Source organism: Erinaceus europaeus, chromosome 20 (genome assembly GCF_950295315.1).
Source record: "Erinaceus europaeus chromosome 20, mEriEur2.1, whole genome shotgun sequence".
In the NCBI taxonomy this organism is placed as follows: domain Eukaryota; kingdom Metazoa; phylum Chordata; class Mammalia; order Eulipotyphla; family Erinaceidae; genus Erinaceus; species Erinaceus europaeus.
This window is the reverse complement of record NC_080181.1, coordinates 44168622-44188089: the sequence shown is the minus strand read 5'-3', so window position 1 is coordinate 44188089 and position 19468 is coordinate 44168622. Positions and strand designations below refer to the sequence as shown.

Here is a 19468-nt window from a genome sequence, read left to right as displayed (position 1 = left end):
TTGTTAGGAAACCAGCTCAAGCCATTTACCAGCTCTTTCTTCTTCATGCACTCCATTATAATTGCAAACAGCTGATGGGACTGTGCCTTGTTGTAATTAAATGTTTTCTGAATGGTAACGAGCAGCTGATCCTTGAGGGAGTCATTTATGAGCCTGTTCAAAGGCAATGCAACAGAGAAGAAAACAGCATGAGTGAAATCTGTCCAGGAAGAAATTGGGCCTCTCTACACCCATAGCTTGATGTGAAACTGTACGGCCAGATAGGAGATGACAGAGGACCAAGGTCAAGAACTTGCCCTAAATTCCAGGCTTGTTGAAAACCTTACAAAGGCAAAATGAACGAGAATCTGTTCCCCCAGAGAAACACCATGCTCTTGACAGCTCTGCCATACAATGGCCTCAGGAAGTGGAAAAGGAGCTTAGTTAATCTCTACTATTTTACTTTCTTGGAATGGCTAAGAGAATCTCTTAACTCTATCTCCTTGGTCTGACATTAAGGCAGTTAAAAATCTGCCTTTTGTGGGAAATGTAAGTTGGTGCAGTCATTTTGGAAAATGCTAGGCAGCTCCTCCCCACCCTCAGAGATAAAGTGGGATTTACTCTGTGATTTGTCAATTGTGCTTTCAGGCATGTATCCAAAGAATATGAAAACATTAACATGAAAAAATTGTATCTACCCCAGTGGTCCAGGAAGTGGCACTGTGGATAAGATGGTGACCTCTTAAGCATCAGGTCTCATGTTCGAACCCTGGCAGCACATGAGTCAGAATGATGCTCCGGTTCTCTCTCTCCTCCTCTCAGTGTTAATTACAACACTGTCTATAACAATGAAGATATGGAAATAGCCAGTGTGTTCATCAGTAGATGACTGGATAAAGATGTGGTCTGTTTATACTATTTAGTTACAAAAGTAATGGGGTGGAGGAGATAGCATAATGGTTCTGCAAAAGGCTTTCATGTCCGAGGCTCTGAAGTTCCAGGTTAAATCCCCAGCACCACATAAGCCAGAGCTGGGCAGTGCTCTGGTAGGAAAAAAAAAATTAGAATTTGAGCCAGGAGACAGCTTGCCTTACCAAGCACAGGGTTTAATCCCTGGCACCACACGGGGGCACCGTGGACTTCACTGGGGGAAGTTCATGGATGGTGGAGTGGTACTGGGTGTCTCCTCTCTCCCTCATCTCTCTAAAATAATGACACAAATGATCTGGGGAGAGGGGTGTCATTTAGTGGTTGCACTGTATATATGTATTGCTTTGGTTCAGCCTGCAGCACTGAATTTAAAAAATAAAGTAAAATAGGGGCTGAGCAGTGGCATATCTGTTGAGCACACACATTACCATGAGTAAAGACCTGGGTCTGAGCCCCTGCTCCCCACCTGCAGAGAGGAAGCCTCACAAACTGTAAAGCATGTCTGTAGGTTTCTTTCTCCCTCTCTATATCCCTAACCCCTCTCCATTTCTCTCTACCCTATCAAATAAATTAGAAAGCAGAGAAAAGAAAAGAAGGGAAAAGAAAAGAAGAGAAAAGACAAGACAAGAAAAGAAAAAGTGGCTATCCAGGAACAGGGGATTTGTAGTACCGGCACCGAGTCCCAGCAAAAACCCTACTGGCAATAAAGTAACAAAAGTAATAACAATAATGATAATAATTTTGTCCTTCATCATAAAATTGTAGGAGCTCAAGGGAATTATGTGAAGTAAACTAAATCAGAAGGAAAAAGGCAAACATTGACTAATGTCACCCTTGTGCCCAATGTAAGGATATAAAATTTAAGAACAGACAAGACAAAACAAAACAAAAAGACAAATGAGTGGGCACTGACCCAAGAATAAAGGTCATTTGAGATGTAGGGTAGGGAGACAAAACTCGGGGTTATAAGAAAAATCTACTTTTCATAGCAAGTGAGAAGCCGTACCCGCCTTCTTCACAGTACTTATGAGCAAAAGACAAAATGTCCGACGCTCGTCCGCTGCCATCACAAACCACCACGGGGACTGGAGGCTCTTCCCGGAGATATTCCAGGACGATGGAGACCACGTTGGGGCCCCCCTCCACCACGAGGCCCACGACTGGCACACCCTGCCCCAGCCCTGCAACACAAACCACGTTCACTGTTCAGGCCCATGCAGAGGCTGCCAGAAAGGCCTTGTATGCTTTCACTTTTTTTTTTTCTTTTCTTTTTCTTTTTTTTTTTTTTTTGCCTCCAGGATTATTGGTGGGGCTCATACCTGCGCTACGAATCCACTGCTCCTGCCGGCCATTTTTCCCATTGTTGTTGTTACTATTGTTGTTGCTGCTGTTGTTGTTGGATAGGACAGAGAGAAATTGGGAGAGGAGGGGAAGATAGAGACGGGGAGAGACAGATAGACACCTGTAGACCTGCTTCACCGCTTGCGAAGCGACCCCTCTGCAGGTGGGGAGCCAAGGGCTCCAACTGGGATCCTTTCACGGTCCTTGTGCTTTGCACTATGTGCGCTTAACCTGGCGCACTACTTACTGCTCGACCCCAGTTTGCTTTCTGAAACATGGCGGCGACCACAACTTTTACAACTTGATGGGTACTCTCTGTGGTGTTTGCCACTAGACTTTAAATAATTCTAGCCTGTGGTGATCCTTTTCCTCCTTGGATTCAAACCCCGTATTGTGGCCTCCTTCAAAACACTAGGACCTCAAAACAAGGAACTTACTGCAATACCTGTGGTTAAACTCCTGCATAGTTCACCTGGTCTACCAGCTTCTTCAAGGTGAAAGATGAGAAACATTAGAAGGAGCACTTTTTTTTTTTTTTTTTGAAAATACCTCCTTTTTTTCTCTGATCCAGAGTCTGAAATTTCCCTTGGGTCCTTTAGAGCATGGCTGTGGCCTAAGAAAGAAGATCTAAACCAACTAAAGGAACACCTAGGTCAATTCCTGGTCCCTCTTATGATATTGGTATGACATTGGACCAATTATTAAGCTGCTGTTAACAGCCATACCTATCTATCTATATATCTATCTTTCACCTATCATCAGCCTATCTATCTATAACCTACCATCTAGCTATCATAGATCCACCTGTCTACCATATAGCTATCAAAATGTCTGCCTTTGAGATTTCCAACCCAAGGCTTGACATTCTTTTTTAATTACTATTTTAAGCTTAAAGTACTCATTTAATTATTTTTTGTCCCTTTACTCACTCCCCCATTTTTTGTTTGTAATTAATAGTGGGTTAGAATTGGCATTCTTGATCTTTAGAAATATGGTGTGACCAAACAAGCTACTTTTCTAGAAATAGAGTAGAACCAGTTCTTCTTTGCTTTGCCTAGACTCCCCGAAGCACTGTGATGTGACAGTGATGTGTGGGCACCCCTTTGCTGTCCCTGCCCTACTCATAACCCTAGGCAAAGGATGACAAAGGGAAGCCCACAAGTCACAGTACCAACTGAGGTTGGGTAGCATCAAAATGTGTGTGAGAAGAAAAAAAAATTCCATTAGCTACAGGTTTATGAAAGGAGATTTGATTCTAGGACGTGTCCACAGATATTCATGGAGGCCATTTCATATGTGAATATGTGTGTGATCTTACACTTCTTTAAATTATGCTTCATAATCACCAGTGTCTGAGCCTATATTGCCTTCCACAAAAAAAATCTTACCACTAAAGATAAAAACAAAACACTTTAAAGATCACATAGCAGTTGTTTGACATTAAGACTTGCTCAAGTATGACTCTATTCCCAGGGACTACATTTTCATTCTAATTGGTTATGGTTACTATCTTGTCATCTTTCTCCCCAGAATGGCCTCATCATTCTCCCAATGAGGACAGGTCCCCCAGAGGCTAAATCACTTGCACTAAGCATGGGTGGTGACCCATTGGGGACACATCACTCTTGCAGTCTTCTTTGGTGGTTTCCTTATACAACCAGTTCCAGTCTGGTGAGAGACCCAAAGTTACTGAGATAACTTAAGGATCACATAACATTTATAGGTTGATAAAAGAAATCATATTAAATCTTTGAATAGGTAAAAATTTCCTGGTCAAACATTCAAAATGATAATGATATGGCAGGCAACACTGCCACCATGACAATGACTACTAGGCTGTTTCTTGTGTTAGTGTCCCATGTACACTTGGGACTGTTGGTTATCATTTCTCCTTTGGCTAATTCTGCTTCTAAGGACCCTTTCTGTTTCTATCCGTGTTGGTCATCACGCCAGGTTCCCTTGCATTACTTGATGCTGTGGTCTATTTACATAATCACTGTTTTGCTGGAGACCCGCCCTGCCTGCAGGGCATTGGTTTAATCCCCACTGGTTAGATGGAAGCTTGCTATCTTTGAGCTCTTTCTCTTCTCTCCACCCACTCTCCTACCAATTTCCTTTTCTGAGCTGACACTTACGTCTCAGAAGACATAAAAGGCAGTTTTTCTAATCAATAAACATTGGATTGCATTCCCGCTCAGCCATGAGTTCCTGGTCTTCTCTCTCCCACCCGTGATGCTAGCCTGGCAGGGACAAGAAGTCACGATCAAACTCAATGAGTGCAATTTGGTAGTCAGCTAAGGTCAAGGGTTTAGTGGGTCTTTGGTTGTTGGTCTGACCTTGAAGTTCCAAGGTGAGGGCACTGAACACTCTGGGATAGTTTCTTCTCTGGTTTCAGGGCAGTGGTGGTGGCCCAAAGGTAGCACTTACTCGTGTTGATCTTCTGCAGAGAGACGTGCTTCTCCAGCTGCCTCCGCAGCTTCACTTCAGCACCATATTTACCCAGTGTGCCATTGTCAGCCAGGATGAAGTGAGTGTGGGAGTTGTTGAGCAAGGAGAGCTTACTGAGAGGGTTAGACATGGTCTGGTAGACTCGAGTTACCTGATGAAAATCAGAGCACAAAGGAAAGTTGCAGAACAAATGGGGAAATAAGCAGAGTGCCCACATATGCAGCCTTCAGACCCCTCTTACTTCCCTACTCTCCTTATTGAAGGGCTGTATCTTTGCAAAATCATATAGTAATGTAGAAATAAACTCTTTTGTCCTTCTGCATCCATAAAGAATCTTTGTCCATACTCCCATGGGGGGGGGATTTTAGGAGAAGAAGTCCTGAGGGATCTGAACCCCAGTTCCACTGGGACCTCTAATGTTTATGCCCAGAATCTTTGCTGTGGTCCTATCTTGAAGAGGGAAAAGAATCTGAAGAACACCTGAGGAAGTTAGGCCGTTTCCCTTATCTGAAAGGGAAGAGGAAAAAGGAAGGACACCTGGAAGGTGTAATAATGTGTAAGTGGGGCTTAGATAGGAAGTAAAGATGGTGTCTTAGGACTGAAGACCCCACTAATGTGTCCTGGAGCTCCGCTTCCCCAGAGACCCACCCTACTAGGGAAAGAGAGGCAGACTGGGAGTATGGACCGACTGACTAGTCAACGCCCATGTTCAGCGGGGAAGCAATTACAGAAGCCAGACCTTCTACCTTCTGCAACCCACAATGACCCTGGGTCCATGCTCCCAGAGGGATAGAGAATGGGAAAACTATCAGGGGAGGGGGTGGGATATGGAGATTGGGTGGTGGGAATTGTGTGGAATTGTACCCCTCCTACCCTATGGTTTTGTTAATTAATCCTTTCTTAAATAAATAAAAAAAAAAAGAAAAGAAATGACTAGAAATGGACATCAGTTTCCATATGGTGTCAGCCATCTTTGCCCAAATAGCTCACATGCTTCTCTCATGTGTGCCTTTTCATAGTCTTCATTAAAATTTTAAAATATTGAGGGGGAAAACCCTATGAGGAATACTTAATGTTGAGGGGGAGCCTTTAATAATGGAATAAAATCACTAATGGGAGTCTTATAAATACAAAAAATCATGGTCTAGGAGGTGGCACAATGGCTAAGGTACTAGACCCTCAAGCATGAGGTCCTGAGTTCAATCCTCAGCAGTACATGTACCAGAATGATGTCTAGTTCTCTCTCTCTCTCTCTCTCTCTCTCTCTGTCTCTCTCTCCCTCTATCCTCCTATCTTTTACATTAATAAATAAAATCTTTTTGAAAAAGTCATGGGACATATACTCAGCAGTTAAATAAAGACTAATGTGTCTTTTGAGACTAAATAGATGGAACTAGTAGTGATTGTGCTTAGTGAAGTAACTAAGAAAGTGAAAGATAACTATGTGGAATATAGAGAATTTAAACACAAGAACTTGAAAAAAGAAAAAAATATATATATTCAACCCATATCTATGACTTTGGGAGAACTATGGGGGTTACATCTAAAGGGGATTAGGGGTGCAGAACTTTGGGGTAGGAGTGGTGTGGAATTATATCCCTATTATTTCATAGTCTTATAAATCAATGTTAAATCACTAATAGAAATACATATAAAAAAGAAAAATACTCTTTTGGAAAGTGGCAACCCAGAATTCTAGAAAATGATGGCCCAATAATTGCACTCCTGGGCATTGGCCACAGGACAACGCAAACTTAAGTTGCCATAAAAAAATCCTAAACAATCACCAGGTTCCAGATGCCACCAGGATGCTGGCTAGGCTTCCCTGGATTGAAGACCCCACCAATGTGTCCTGGAGCTCAGCTTCCCCAGAGACGCACCCTACTAGGGAAAGAGAGAGGCAGACTAGGAGTATGGACTGACCAGTCAACGCCCATGTTCAGTGGGGAAGCAATTACAGAAGCCAGACCTTCTACCTTCTGCAACCCTCAACGACCCTGGGTCCATGCTCCCAGAGGGCTAGAGAATGGGAAAGCTACCATGGGAGGGGGTGGGTTATGGGGATTGGGTGGTGGGAATTGTGTGGAGTTGTACTCCTCCTACCTTATGTTTTTGTTCACTAATCCTTTCTTAAATAAAAAAAAATCCTAAACAAAGACATTTGTTGCAAGCTTTCTTTGGAATAGCCAAATTGAAAACATTGAGGGTGCTCTTCAACAAATAAATGGTCAAACAAGTCAAGGTACGCTCATACTATGGAATACCATTCAGTGATAATGAGAAACAAACCACTGGTAAACACAGTGAGCTGGAGGGATCTCTAGATAATTTCATGGAGTGAAAAACAAAATCAATCTTCAGGGGTTATGTAAGGTATGAACCCATTTATATAATACTCTTGAAATGATATAATTATAGAGATGAAGGCTGACAGAGGAGGGTGTGGGAGCAGGAGAGCATTAGATCTAGGTATTAAAAAGCCACACAAGGGCTCTTGTGATGATGGTGATGCCTGACACCTGGCTGGCCAGATGTTGGTTATGCCATGGTACCATAGTGTTTGTGAGATATTACTATGGGAAGAAAGGGCACTGGGTATGTGGGACCTCTCTTTATCATTTCTTTTGCATTATTATTTTATTGGATAGAGACAGAGAGAAACTGAGAGGAGAGGGAGAGATAGAAGGAGAACGACTCCTGCAACACAGCTTCACAAGCAGTGAAAGTAGGGAAGGGGGGGATTGAGGACCAAGGTTCTTATGCTCAGTGCTGTGTGCCACTGCCTGATGCCCAATCTCTCTCTCTCTCTCTCTGTTTCCAAGGTTATCAGTGGGGTTCAGTGCCTTCACTAACAAATCCACTGCTCCTGGAAACCATTTTTTCCCATTTTTAAAGCTTTTTAATTAATTATTTATTTATTTATAAAAAGGAAACAACAACAAAACCATAGGATAAGAGGGGTACAACTCCACATAATTCCCACCACCAGAACTCCGTATCCTATCCCCTCCCTTGATAGCTTTCTTAATCTTTAACTCTCTGGGAGTATGGACCCAAGGATAGGACAGAGAGAAACTGAAAGAGGAGGGGGGTTAGAGATAGGGAAGTGACCTCCTTACAGGTGGGGAGCCAGGGACTCAAACCAGGATCTTTGCGTGGGTCCTTGCACTTCGTACTTGCGTGTGTATCATTTCTTACAACTGCAGATAAATTGACAGTTTTCTCAAAATGAAGATTTTAATTGGGGGCTGGGCAGTGGCTCACCTAGTTAAGTAAGTGCACACATTACCATGCATGTGGACCTGAGTTCAAGCCCCCAGTCTTTACCTGCAAGGTTTGGGAGGAAGTTTCACAAGTGGTGAAGCAGGTCTGCAGGTGTCTTTCTCCCTATCTGTCCAATCAAATAAAAATTTTAAAAATCTGGACAGGATTAGATAGCATAATGGTTATGCAAAGAGGCTCTCGTGACTGAGGCTCCAAAATCCCAGGTTCAACTCCCTGTCACCACCATAATCCAGAGATTATCAGTACTCTGGTAAAAAAAAAAAAGAAAGAAAGAAAGAAAGTAATACTAGGGAGTTGGGCGGTAGCACAGCATGTTAAGTGCAGGTGGCATGAAGCACAAGGACCGGCGGAAGGATCCTGGTTCGAGCCCCTGGCTCCCCACCTGCAGGGGGGGTGTCGCTTCACAGGCGGTGAAGCAGGTCTGCAGGTCTATCTTTCTCTCCTCCTCTCTGTCTTCCCCTCCTCTCTCCATTTCTCTCTGTCCTACTTAACAACAGTGACATCAATAACAACAATAACTCCAACAACAATAAAAAAACAAGGGCAACAAAAGGGAAAATAAATAAATAGATATAAAAAATTAAGTAATAATAATAGGGGACCAGGTGGCAGCATGCCTGGTTAAGAGCACACATTACAGTGTACAAGGACCAGGGTTCAAGCCCCCAGTCCCCATCTGCAGGGGGAAAGCTTCATGAGTGGTGAAGCAGGGCTATAGATGTCTCTCTGTCTCTCCCTCTCTAACTCCCCCTCCACTCTCAATTTATCTCTGTCTCTATCTAATAAATAAAAGAAAAGACAATTAAAATAATAATAGGCTGGGAAGATAGCATAATGGTTATGCAAAAAGCCTTTCATGCCTGAGGCACTGAAGGCCCCAGGTTCAGTCCCCAGCACCACCATAAGCCAGAGCTGAGCAGTTCTTTGGTAATAATAATAATAAAATCTAAAAAATAAAATAATAATAAAAAAATAAAATATTTAAAACTAAAAAAGAAAAGAAAAAATGGCTGCTGGGAGCAGAGGATTTGTATTGTATAGGCACCAAGCCCCAGTGATAACCCTCGTGGCAAAAAGAAAAATAGAAAAAGAAATAGAGTCTTAGAAACTCCAGCCCCAACAACAACATAATAATAATAAATAGCAATCTCACCAGGATCTGGGAGAAATCACTTACATCCTTTCCAATCAGATCTTCTTTATTTTCCACGATGCCCCAAGGAGCAATTCCTATGGCACAGACTCGCCCTCTGGACTTGGAGGAGTGGTCTTTCAAAGCATCTCCCACGTGGCTAATGACACCTGCAAGAAGCCATAAGTGATAGTTTTAGATCCATCTGCTGCCAAGTTCATGAACCACTCACAGTGCTCGTGCCCTGTAGCAGCCCCCCACTTGCTGTCACCTCATCCCCTACGGAACAGCATGGAGACATACTGGTCTTCCGGATTAAAAGAGACAACACAGTAGGTCTGAGATCAGATCTGAGATAACTACCCACCCTGTGTTAACTTCTAGAATAGGGAAAACAGACCCCAAACCAAGGCAAATAACTGTGCAGGGGACTCCTTCACAGGTTTCCGAGAGCAAGGAATGAAGGTAACTAATATCCCTCTGACAGTCCTTGACTGCTTTCAAGTTGAAGTTGGTGGATTGGCATACTTGTTGGTCTTTCTGTGCCTTGGTTTGCTCTCATATGCTATCAAGAAAGGACTCTTCAGGGACTCGGTGGGAATGAGGTTAATATGGGGCTCAGTTCAAGGTATGGCAAGCAGGATGGTTAGAAAGGGAGTAAGGGGAGACCAGAGATGTTGGCCATTGATTCCGTTGTACCCCACCTACCCTGAACAAGCTACTGAATAAAGATTTCACTTCTGCTCCACACATTATTAGAATCCATTATAGGTTTTTTTTGTTCTCTCACCACCAAGGTTATTACTGGGGTTTAGTGCCTATACCTCTGTATTATTCAGGGGAGGGGGTCTCATTCTTTTAATGGTTCATAGGACAGTTGTTGGCACACAGGTACAATTTCTCATCTCCTCATGTTAGGTGTCTGCAAAACACTCTTACCCCAAACCTAGGTTTTTTTCCACCATCATGTACCAGCACTCCAGTGGGGCCATATTTTGACAGCGGGTAAGAGACAAATGGGAGAGAGAGAGAGAGAGAGAGAGAGAGAGAAAGCAAGAGAGCTAGAGGTAAAGACAGATACCTACAGCACTGCTCTACTGCTCCTGAAGCTTCCCCCACTTTCAGGAAATGGGGGCTTGGACCCAGATCCTGGATAATTGTAACATGTGCATTCTACCAGGTGAAACATCTCCTGGCCCCTCCATTATGTTTCTTTTATTATTAGTGATTTAATACTGGTTTACAAAATTATGAGACAATGGTTTGGGAGGCAGCACAGTGAATAAAGCATTGGACTCTCAAACATGAGGTTCTGAGTTCAGTCCCCAGCAGCACATGTACCAGAGTGATGTCTGGTTCTTTGTCTCTTCCCTGCTATATTTCTCATTAATAAGTAAAATCTCTTGAAAATATTATGAGACACAGAGGTATAATTCCAAACCTTTCCCAACACCAGAGTTCTGTGTCCCCATTCCCTCCACTGGAGACTGCAGTAGTTCTCCCGAGGTCATGGATATGGGTTGACTATTATTTCTACACCTATCTATCTATATTTATATATGTTTGCCCATTTTTTTTTTTTATGGTCCTGCCTTCTCGTTCTTTCTAAGTCACACCTACACCTATTGCTACTTCCTAATGTCTTTCCTTTTTTCCTCTTTTCTCTTTGGGTCTTGGGATCTTGCTGGAATTAGAGTTAAAAGCCCTCTGGTCATCTTCCCCTAACATTGCTCCCCCTCCAGGGGTATAGACCAGCATTCTTTTGTGGGTGCAGAAGGTTGGAGTTCTGGCTTCTGTAATTGCTTCTCCACTGAGCATGGGTGTTAGCAGGTCAATCCATACCCCTCAGCCTATTTCTTTTTTTTTTTAATTTTTTTTTTTTTAACACTCATAAGGCATTCTCTCCCTCTAGCCCTCCATATAAGGAGAGCAGAACGATCATCAATAGCAAAAGGCAGTTGCAAGAAGCAATACCTATAGCCAACTTCACGCTCAGAAGAGAATGCTATATCTCCTCCTCGTGGGTTCGGGTGCCCTACACATTCAGAGGAACTTCTCTAGTAAGAAACTATAGAAATGATCCCTGAAAGTATAGTCTTCCTCAGCCTATTTCTATCTTTCCCTAGTTAGGTAGAGCTCTGGAGAAGTGAGATTTCGGGACACATTGGTGAGGCTGTCTGCCCAGGGAAGTCAGGATGGAATCATAGTAGCATCTGCAACTTGGTGGCTGAAAGGCAGCAAAACAATAAAATTTAACAATAAACAGAAACCAAAAAGTAGGAATAGAACAGATGAGAATAGGGATCTTAGGGTTGAAAGAAGCTAGGAAGTCTATTTTAGGTTTGTTACTAGGGCCTGTGACTTTAGTAATTTTTGTCTGAGCTTGATAGCTACCATGTAGGTGGTCTTCATTATGTTTTTATCATAAGCATTTAAAAGCTCACTGGGAGCTATGGAATACTCTGGGTTTCCGGGTTTTCATACAGGGCAAGGGTCTACTCTTACCTGTGCTGACGCCCCCAGTGAAGATCCAGGCCCCGGTGGTCATGGCAGCCTTGATCAGGCCTTTCCCAAAGACCTGCTTCAGCTTGGGCTGCATCTCAAAGTTCTGGAGGCCTCCGTGCACAGATATTAACAATTTGGGGAGCTCCAGATGCCATTCTTTCACCATGAGGTGCAGCAGCGCGTCTGGCTTGGTGTCATAGGACACCCGGATATACTGCAAAAGAGCACGGACACTCAGTATCCTTTCTGGGGTGTGAGTCTTGGATGCAAGGCCAACAGAGCAGCAGGTCCCTTTCCAATAAGAGCTGCCTGGTTTCCTCTCCCTCAGGATTCTGGAATCTTTCTTGTGAGTCTTTGCTGTGCCCAGTGATGAAAGCATGCTTTGGCAGAATTGCCAGATTTAATATTTATTTATTAATTCAATTATTTATTGATGAGAGAGACAGAGAGAGAGAAAGGAAAGGAGCGAGAGGGAGAGAGAATGGAACCGGAATATCACTTTGGCACATGTAATGCTGGGGATAGAACTCAGGACTTCATGCTTGGGAATCCATTGTTTTATCCCCTATACCACTTCCTGGTCCATGCCAGACTTTGCATATATAGAGGATGGACAGGGGAGATTGCTCACCCCTTCGAGCACAGGACTTGCATGCCTGAGGCCCCATTCGCCTCAGGTTCAATCCCTACCATCACCTTTTGCCAGAGTTGAGCATAGCTCTGAGATCTCATTCCCTATCCTCTTTCCTTCTCTCTTTATAACAAACAAATAAATCAGAAAAAGAAAAGGCTAACTTAATAAGATATGGGGTAGGGGTTTGGCAAAGTAGCCCACCTGGACAGTGCATGTGCTTTGCTATCTGTGCGACCCAGGTTTGAGCCTAACCCCTACTGAGTTGGAGGAAATTTCAGTAATATGGTGTCTTTCCCTCTCTGCCTCTGTCTCTTTCTATATATTCCTCTGAAAAAGTCAGCCAGGGATGGTGAAGCCCTGGCAATAACCAACCCCAAATCAGTATGCCTGGTTTAATTTGAATTTTATATGAGCAACAAAAAATGTTTTAGTATAGGGAGTCGGGCTGTAGTGCAGCTGGTTAAGCGCAGGTGGCACAAAACACAAGGACCAGCGTTAAGGATCCCAGTTCGAGCCCCAGCTCCCCACCTGCAGGGGAGTCGCTTCACAAGTGGTGAAGCAGGTCTGCAGGTGTCTTATCTTTCTCTCCCTCTCTCTGTCTTCCTCCTCCTCCCTCCATTTCTCTCTGTCCTATCCAACAATGACAACAACAATAATAACTACAACAATAAAATAACAAGGGCAACAAAAGGGAATAAATAAAATAAATATTTTAAAAAAAGTTTTAGTATAAATATGTCTCATGCAATACCTGAGATACAAATGCCAAAGGACAAGATGACTGGAGAAAGAAGTTATGGGACATATATCTAAATGGAATACTACTCTGATAATACACAGATAATATTGTGTCCTTTGGGATAAAATAAATGAACCTGGAGATGAATATGACTAGTGAAGTAAGGAAGGAGGTGGAAGACAGTAACCAGATGCTGTCACTCATATGAGGAATCTAGAGAATTGAAACATATGAATTTGCAAAATAATAATAATAATAAGAAGAAGAAGAAGGAGGAGGAGGAGGGGGGAGGAGGAGAGAAGGGGGAGGGGGAAGAGGGGGAGGGGGAGGAGGAGAGAAGGGGGAAGAGGAGGAGGAGAAGGAAAAGGAGAAGGAGAAGAAGAAGGATTTGAGTGCACATGTTATAATGTTTAAGGACCCAGGTTCAAGCCAGGGGAAAGCTTTAGGAGTGGTGAAGCCGTGTTGCAGGTGTCTCTCTGTCTCTCTCCCTCTATCACTTGCTTCCCTCTCAACTTCTGTATAAGTAGAGTGTGCTAACCAATTGCACCACTCGAGCTCCAGACCGCTCTCAATTTGTCTGTTTCTACCCAATAAATAAATAAAGACAACAAAAAGTTAAAATGAAAGAAAGAAGGAAAGAAAGAAAGAAAGAAAAAGAGAAAGAGAGAAAACAAGATATAGCCAAGCTACAAACTATCTCCAAGACTGTGAGAACTATGGTGGTTATAAGTATATGTGGTGTGGTGGGGTGGGGGGAATGACACAGATCTTTGGTGGTGGGTATAGAATTATATCCTGGGGCCAGGTGGTGGCGCACCTGGTTGAGCACACATGTTACAATGTGCAAGGACCCGGGTTCAAGCCTCCGGTCCCCACCTGCAGGGGAAAGCTTTGCAAGTGGTGAATCAGGGTTGCAGATGTCTCTCTGTCTCTCTCCATCTCTATCATGCCCCCCTCCTCTAGATTTCTGGCTCTCTCTATCCAATAAATAAATGAAGCTAATTTTTAAAAGTTTAAAATTATATCCCTATAGTTTTTTATAATATATGAGATCACTAATAAAAATTAAAAACAAGGGAGTCAGGCTGTAGCGCAGCGGGTTAAGCGCAGGTGGCGCAAAGCACAAGGACTGGCATTAGGATCCCGGTTCAAACCCCGGCTCCCCACCTGCAGGGGAGTCGCTTCATAGGCGGTGAAGCAGGTCTGCAGGTGTCTATCTTTCTCTCCTCCTCCCTGTCTTCCCCTCCTCTCTCCATTTCTCTCTGTCCTATCCAACAACGACAACAACAATAATAGCTACAACAATAAACAACAAGGGCAACAAAAGGGAATAAATAAATAAAATAAATATTTAAAAAAAGCATTAAAAAATTAAAAACAAGTTACGAAATACTCTTCAGTGGAATATTACTCTGCAAGCCAAAAAAAAGGACAAGGTTGTATCATTTGGGACCAAATGAATGGAACTAGTAGTGATTATGTTCAGTGAAATAAGTAAATAGTAGAAAGACAACTACCAGAACTACCAGGTGGGTTTTTGCTAATATGATGAATATAGAGTGAACTGGCTAAAAAAAAGGAAATTATACTATCTCTTGGACTTTGTGAGAACTGTGCTGGCTATAGGGGCCTGTGGGGGGAGGACAGTACTTTGGTGAGATGTGTAAATTTATACCCCTGGAATTAGATAATTTTGTAAAACACTGTTAAATTACTAATACAAATGAAAATAAATTAAAAATACATTTGGGACATACTTATAAGATTAGTCAGTGTTTGTTCAAAATTAACATGTAATTGTATTTTGTCTGGTTAACCTTAACCTGAAAGGAATCCATTCCCAAGGTAGCTCAGTTAGAATCACAGCCCAAGTAGTTGTGCACTGGCCTCATTGAGTGAGTCCTGGCAGTGGCTGGTAGCCTGGCCCACTTCCGGATTTGGACTGGAAGGTGAAGGAGAGGCTAGTGGCTAGATGCCTTGGTCTCCTAACCCATTTCTTTGTTTTTATTTGCCACCAGGGTTATTGCTGGCACTTGATGCCTGCATGACTCCACCATTCCCACTCCCGGAAGCCATTTTGTTTTCTTTCCTCTACGTAGAAGTTGAGAGGCGAGAGGGAGGGTGAGAGAAAGGAGAGACACTGCAGCACTGTTCCATGGTTTGTGAAGCTTTTCCCCTTAAGGTGCTTCCATCTGGGGACTGTGGGCTCGAACCTGGGTTCTTGTGCCTGGTAATGTGAGCCACCACCTGGCCCCTTCAAGTCATTGTGTTCCTGGCAATACACAGAATGCCATTCCTGAGGACCCAAGACTGTTGTATCTGGAACACAACTGGATTTTATTTTAACAGTGATCTTGAGCCAGTGAGATAAAATTAAATGAGAAAAATGGTGGGACTGGGCCTGTGGGAATATTCTCCAGAGTTTGCTGAGAGGGAGCCCAGAACTGAAACCTCCCCACCTGGGCAGGGAGCATCCAAAAGTCGGAGCCCACTCCCTGTGTACACACAGCTAGGAAAGGTCTTGGTCTCTTCAGGCCAACCGAGTGTTAGTGTGGGGAGGGAGATTGCGATGAAATTCCTGGAAATGTTTCCAGACACTCCTACTCTATCTAGAAGAGGTTGAAACTTTACAGTCATAAAAAAAAAAAAAAGCCCTGAATAACCACCCCCAAACAAGTCATGAGGGGCAGGGGCAGGAAATAATCCACACAGTATAGAGTGTATGCTTTACAGTCCATAAGGCCCCATACAGTGTGGGGAGTGCCAGGAGCGCTCCATGGATGGTGAAGCAGTGCTGTGGTGTCTCTGCTCTCTCTCTCTCTCCTAGTGAAAATATTTAGTCCAGGGAGGTAGCTTAGCAGTGTCCATGTCTGAGGCTCTGGGGCCACAAAAACAAAAAAAGAAAAAAAAAAACCCTATTGTGTAATTTCTCCCTCACTGCTGGAGCTAAGAGATGGAATATGGTGGCGGACTTAGGCTGGGACATGATTCATGGACTTGGAACTTTGGAATAAATTCAAGACATTGTGTTTCTTCAGTCTCACAGTTAACCAGCCATGTATGCAGATACGGTTCTCATCTTTGTAATGAGATAGAAACAGAATGTGTTTCTGTGGACTTAGGGGTCTGAGAGGCTGCAGCATCAGCGACACTCCTCCCTAATCCCCTCTTACCATGGCTTTGTTCGAGTAGCCGCCCCCCTGGAACTCGAGAATCCCGTAGGAATCTGTGGGGTAGCCCTGGGTGTGTTTGCCAGCTGACCATTTTTCTGGCTGACTCTCCACCTGCTTATTTTCCTCTTCATTCTTGCTGGGTGTTGCACTTGGCAGAGGTGGGATGTGCTGGTTGATGAACTGACCACAGCAACACCTGAAAGCAGAGGCGGACAAAAAGCCCAGGTATGGGGCCAGGTGGTGGAGCACCTGGTTGAGCTCCTATGGGTGGGACCCGTGCCAAAGGAAGGAAGCCCCGTCTCTCAGATGTACTCACTGGGGGGTTTCATGTCGGTAACAGGAGATCTGGGGACAGGATGAAAAATGCTGAAACCCTGTTCCTCCAACTGGGAGCCCTGGGTTTTGGCTTCAGTAGTTGGAGTGAAGTCTATTCCTTACTGAGTTGGGCAGGGTGGGGAGCTCTCTTAACTCCAGTACTGCAGGTTTTAGCCTTTCTTGCTGAATTTTTGTAGGTTTTCTTCAAACAATGCTTACAGGATTTCTTCTTTAGCTGTTGTCCCTTGGGACCATTTCTAGGGGCTTTCAATGGTGGCTGTGCATGTCAGGTGACTTTTAGTCCATGCTAGAGAATGCAAGAATACAAGGGGTTTGTGGCAGGCAGGACAGGGGTCTCAAGTGTGATCCTCTGGAACTCTTTGTGCTCCTCTGCTACCTGGCCACATTAAGTGTGGGGGCTGCTGGGACGGCAGGTGCTGAGGAGGGCTGGCCTGTATGGTTCTCATCAAGGATGGTCTAAGTGCTAATGAGATAAGAGGGTCATTTGGGAACAGGAAAAAGAAGACTTCTGTGATCACAGGCATTGTCTTAAATGACGTTTCTGGTGGGGAGAGTCGCTGGGGTTTGAGTAGGGATAGGTGCAAGGTGGTGGGCAAAACCATAGTTTGAGGAGTTTGGGAGGGTTGAGGTCGCATATGTCACATTAAATGCGAGATGGTCACCTCTCAGTTTGTCCATTCTGGGCTAGTGAATCATTGCAGGCATTTTTTCAGTGGGTGGATCAGAAGGATTAGATAAAGTCATCTCTCATGAGTTTTGTGGCCACAAAATAAATTTCTGTTTAGTGTAGAACAAATGTATTTTCTTGCAGGTGACTAAAATGGATGTTTCTATGGACAAAATAAGCAGTTTCATAAGTTATTGTCTAATTCACGTAACCACTCAGATCTTTCCTGTGATAGAAGTTCCTCTTTGGGAGTTGGGCGGTAGCGCAGTGGCTTAAGCGCAGATGGCGCAAAGCGCAAGGACCAGCACAAGTATCCTGGTTCGAGCCCCCGGCTCCCCACCTGCAGGGGAGTCACTTCATAGGCGGTGAAGCAGGTCTGTAGGTATCTATCTTTCTCTCCCCCTCTCTGTCTTCCCCACCTCTCTCCATTTCTTTCTGTCATATCCAACAACAACGACAACAATAATAACTACAACAATAAAAAACAAGAGCAACAAAAGGGAATAAATAAAAAAATTTTTAAAAAAGAAGTTCCTCTTCACTCAAGTGCATCATGAAGCTATCAAAGAGGCTCAGAAGTTACCCCAGAAATCTAAGCAGAGCCGTTAGCTCCTTGAGCTCACTAAAACTGAAGGGAAGACTACAGGCCCACCTGGGGATGAGTGTTCTCAGTAAAGCTGGTAGTGGATAGTGATTCTTTGCAGGGGTTCTTCGCATCTTAAAGAAGGAATTATTTAGCTTAAGAGACTCCCTCACTAATGCTCCATATAGGGAATACATTCTGGCTACCCTGCTTCACCCTTCTCCTCCCCGCCCCCAGCTCCCACAAATAGCAGAAGAATCATAAAGGAGCGACTTGGTGAAGAAACTCATTCTAGAACACAAACATCCAAAAAGATGGGAGTCGGGCTGTAGCGCAGCGGGTTAAGCGCAGGTGGCGCAAAGCACAAGGACCGGCATAAGGATCCCGGTTCGAGCCCCGGCTCCCCACCTGCAGGGGAGTCGCTTCACAGGCGGTGAAGCAGGTCTGCAGGTGTCTGTCTTTCTCTCCTCCTCTCTGCCTTCCCCTCCTCTCTCCATTTCTCTCTGTCCTATCCAACAACGATGACAGCAACAATAATAATAACTACAACAATAAAACAACAAGGGCCACAAAAGGGAATAAATAAAATAAAAAATAAAATAAAATAAAATAAAAAACTCCAAAAAGATGTGTGTATACCTGTGTTCATAGCAGCACAATTTGTAGTAGCCAAAACCTGGAAGCAACCCAGGTGTCCAATAACAGATAAGTGGCTGAGTAAGTGGTGGTGTATATATACACAGTGGAATACTACTCAGCTATTAAAAATCCATTGTGGGGGCCAGGCGGTGGCACACCTGGCTAAATGTGCATGTTAGAGTGCACAAGATTCTAGGTTCAAGCTCCTGGTTCCCACCTGCAGGGGGAAACTTTCATAAGTGGTTAAGCAGGGATGCAGGTGTCTCTCTGTGTCTATCCCCTCCACCCCTCTCAATTTCTCTCTGTCTCTATCCAATAATAAATAAATAAAAATATTTTTAAAAATCCATTGTGGATGGAGTTTGATTAATATCAAAAATACTCTGTGACTATTACCTGCGGTATTTGTATACTGAGAGAATGTCTGTTCCCTATGTCATTGTATTGAGTTTTTAACTGTGTTGAGATGTAGGTTTTTAAGTATATGAGTTCATAGTCATCTCTTTCAGCCTGTATTGCACTTAACTTAAAAGTAATATGAGTGATATATCCCTTCATTCTATCAAGTATATTTCAACTGTTTTTCATAAATGTATTATACACTTGGAAATACTGTATATTATGGAATTGAATTATCCCCTATTTTCTGACATCAACTTCCAACTGTGTCCTTAAATGTGTCAATTAATAAAGAAAGAAAGAAACTCATTCTAGGTGAACAAGTCCTGTTTGGGGAAATAGCTTATTGATGGCATCCCCTGTACCTGTTAGGGTCTTTAGTACTGGCAATCACAAAGATGCATTCTCGTTTGCAAAAGGTTCTTTCTATCCATGCCTTCTGACTCTGGAAGAGAAGAGATGGGGGGGGGGGGGAGAATTAGACTGACATATTCTGAAGTCATCTTCAGAGTTCATGCTTTTACTTCCACTAAATGAGTGTCATTAACAAGACATCTGTGCACTGTAAATGAGTGCACTCAACAAGGTGCACAACAACCTGTTGAGCTTGTTCTATGAGTTACTACGGGAAAGTTGATAACTATAAAAGGACAAGCCCTGCTGAGTCAATAGCACCGC

At 43.5% G+C, this 19468-nt stretch overlaps 1 protein-coding gene and 1 non-coding gene across 2 annotated transcripts in view; both read right to left on the bottom strand.

Moving 5' to 3' along the window:
• TRPM1 (transient receptor potential cation channel subfamily M member 1) overlaps positions 1–19468 on the bottom strand; it is a 142156-nt gene that overhangs the window by 85414 nt on the left and 37274 nt on the right. The window contains exons 2-8 of the mRNA XM_060179273.1: positions 19156–19235; positions 16167–16362; positions 11621–11834; positions 9161–9285; positions 4678–4849; positions 1916–2090; positions 30–153 (exon numbers count right to left, since the gene is read on the bottom strand). Coding sequence (XP_060035256.1) covers positions 30–153; positions 1916–2090; positions 4678–4849; positions 9161–9285; positions 11621–11834; positions 16167–16169 — 813 coding nt within the window. The 5' untranslated portion in view covers positions 16170–16362; positions 19156–19235. The remainder of the gene's footprint in view (positions 1–29; positions 154–1915; positions 2091–4677; positions 4850–9160; positions 9286–11620; positions 11835–16166; positions 16363–19155; positions 19236–19468) is intronic.
• LOC132535194 (small nucleolar RNA U3) lies at positions 10999–11214 on the bottom strand. Its single transcript, XR_009546968.1, has one exon. It is a non-coding gene; the product is annotated as a small nucleolar RNA U3 (small nucleolar RNA).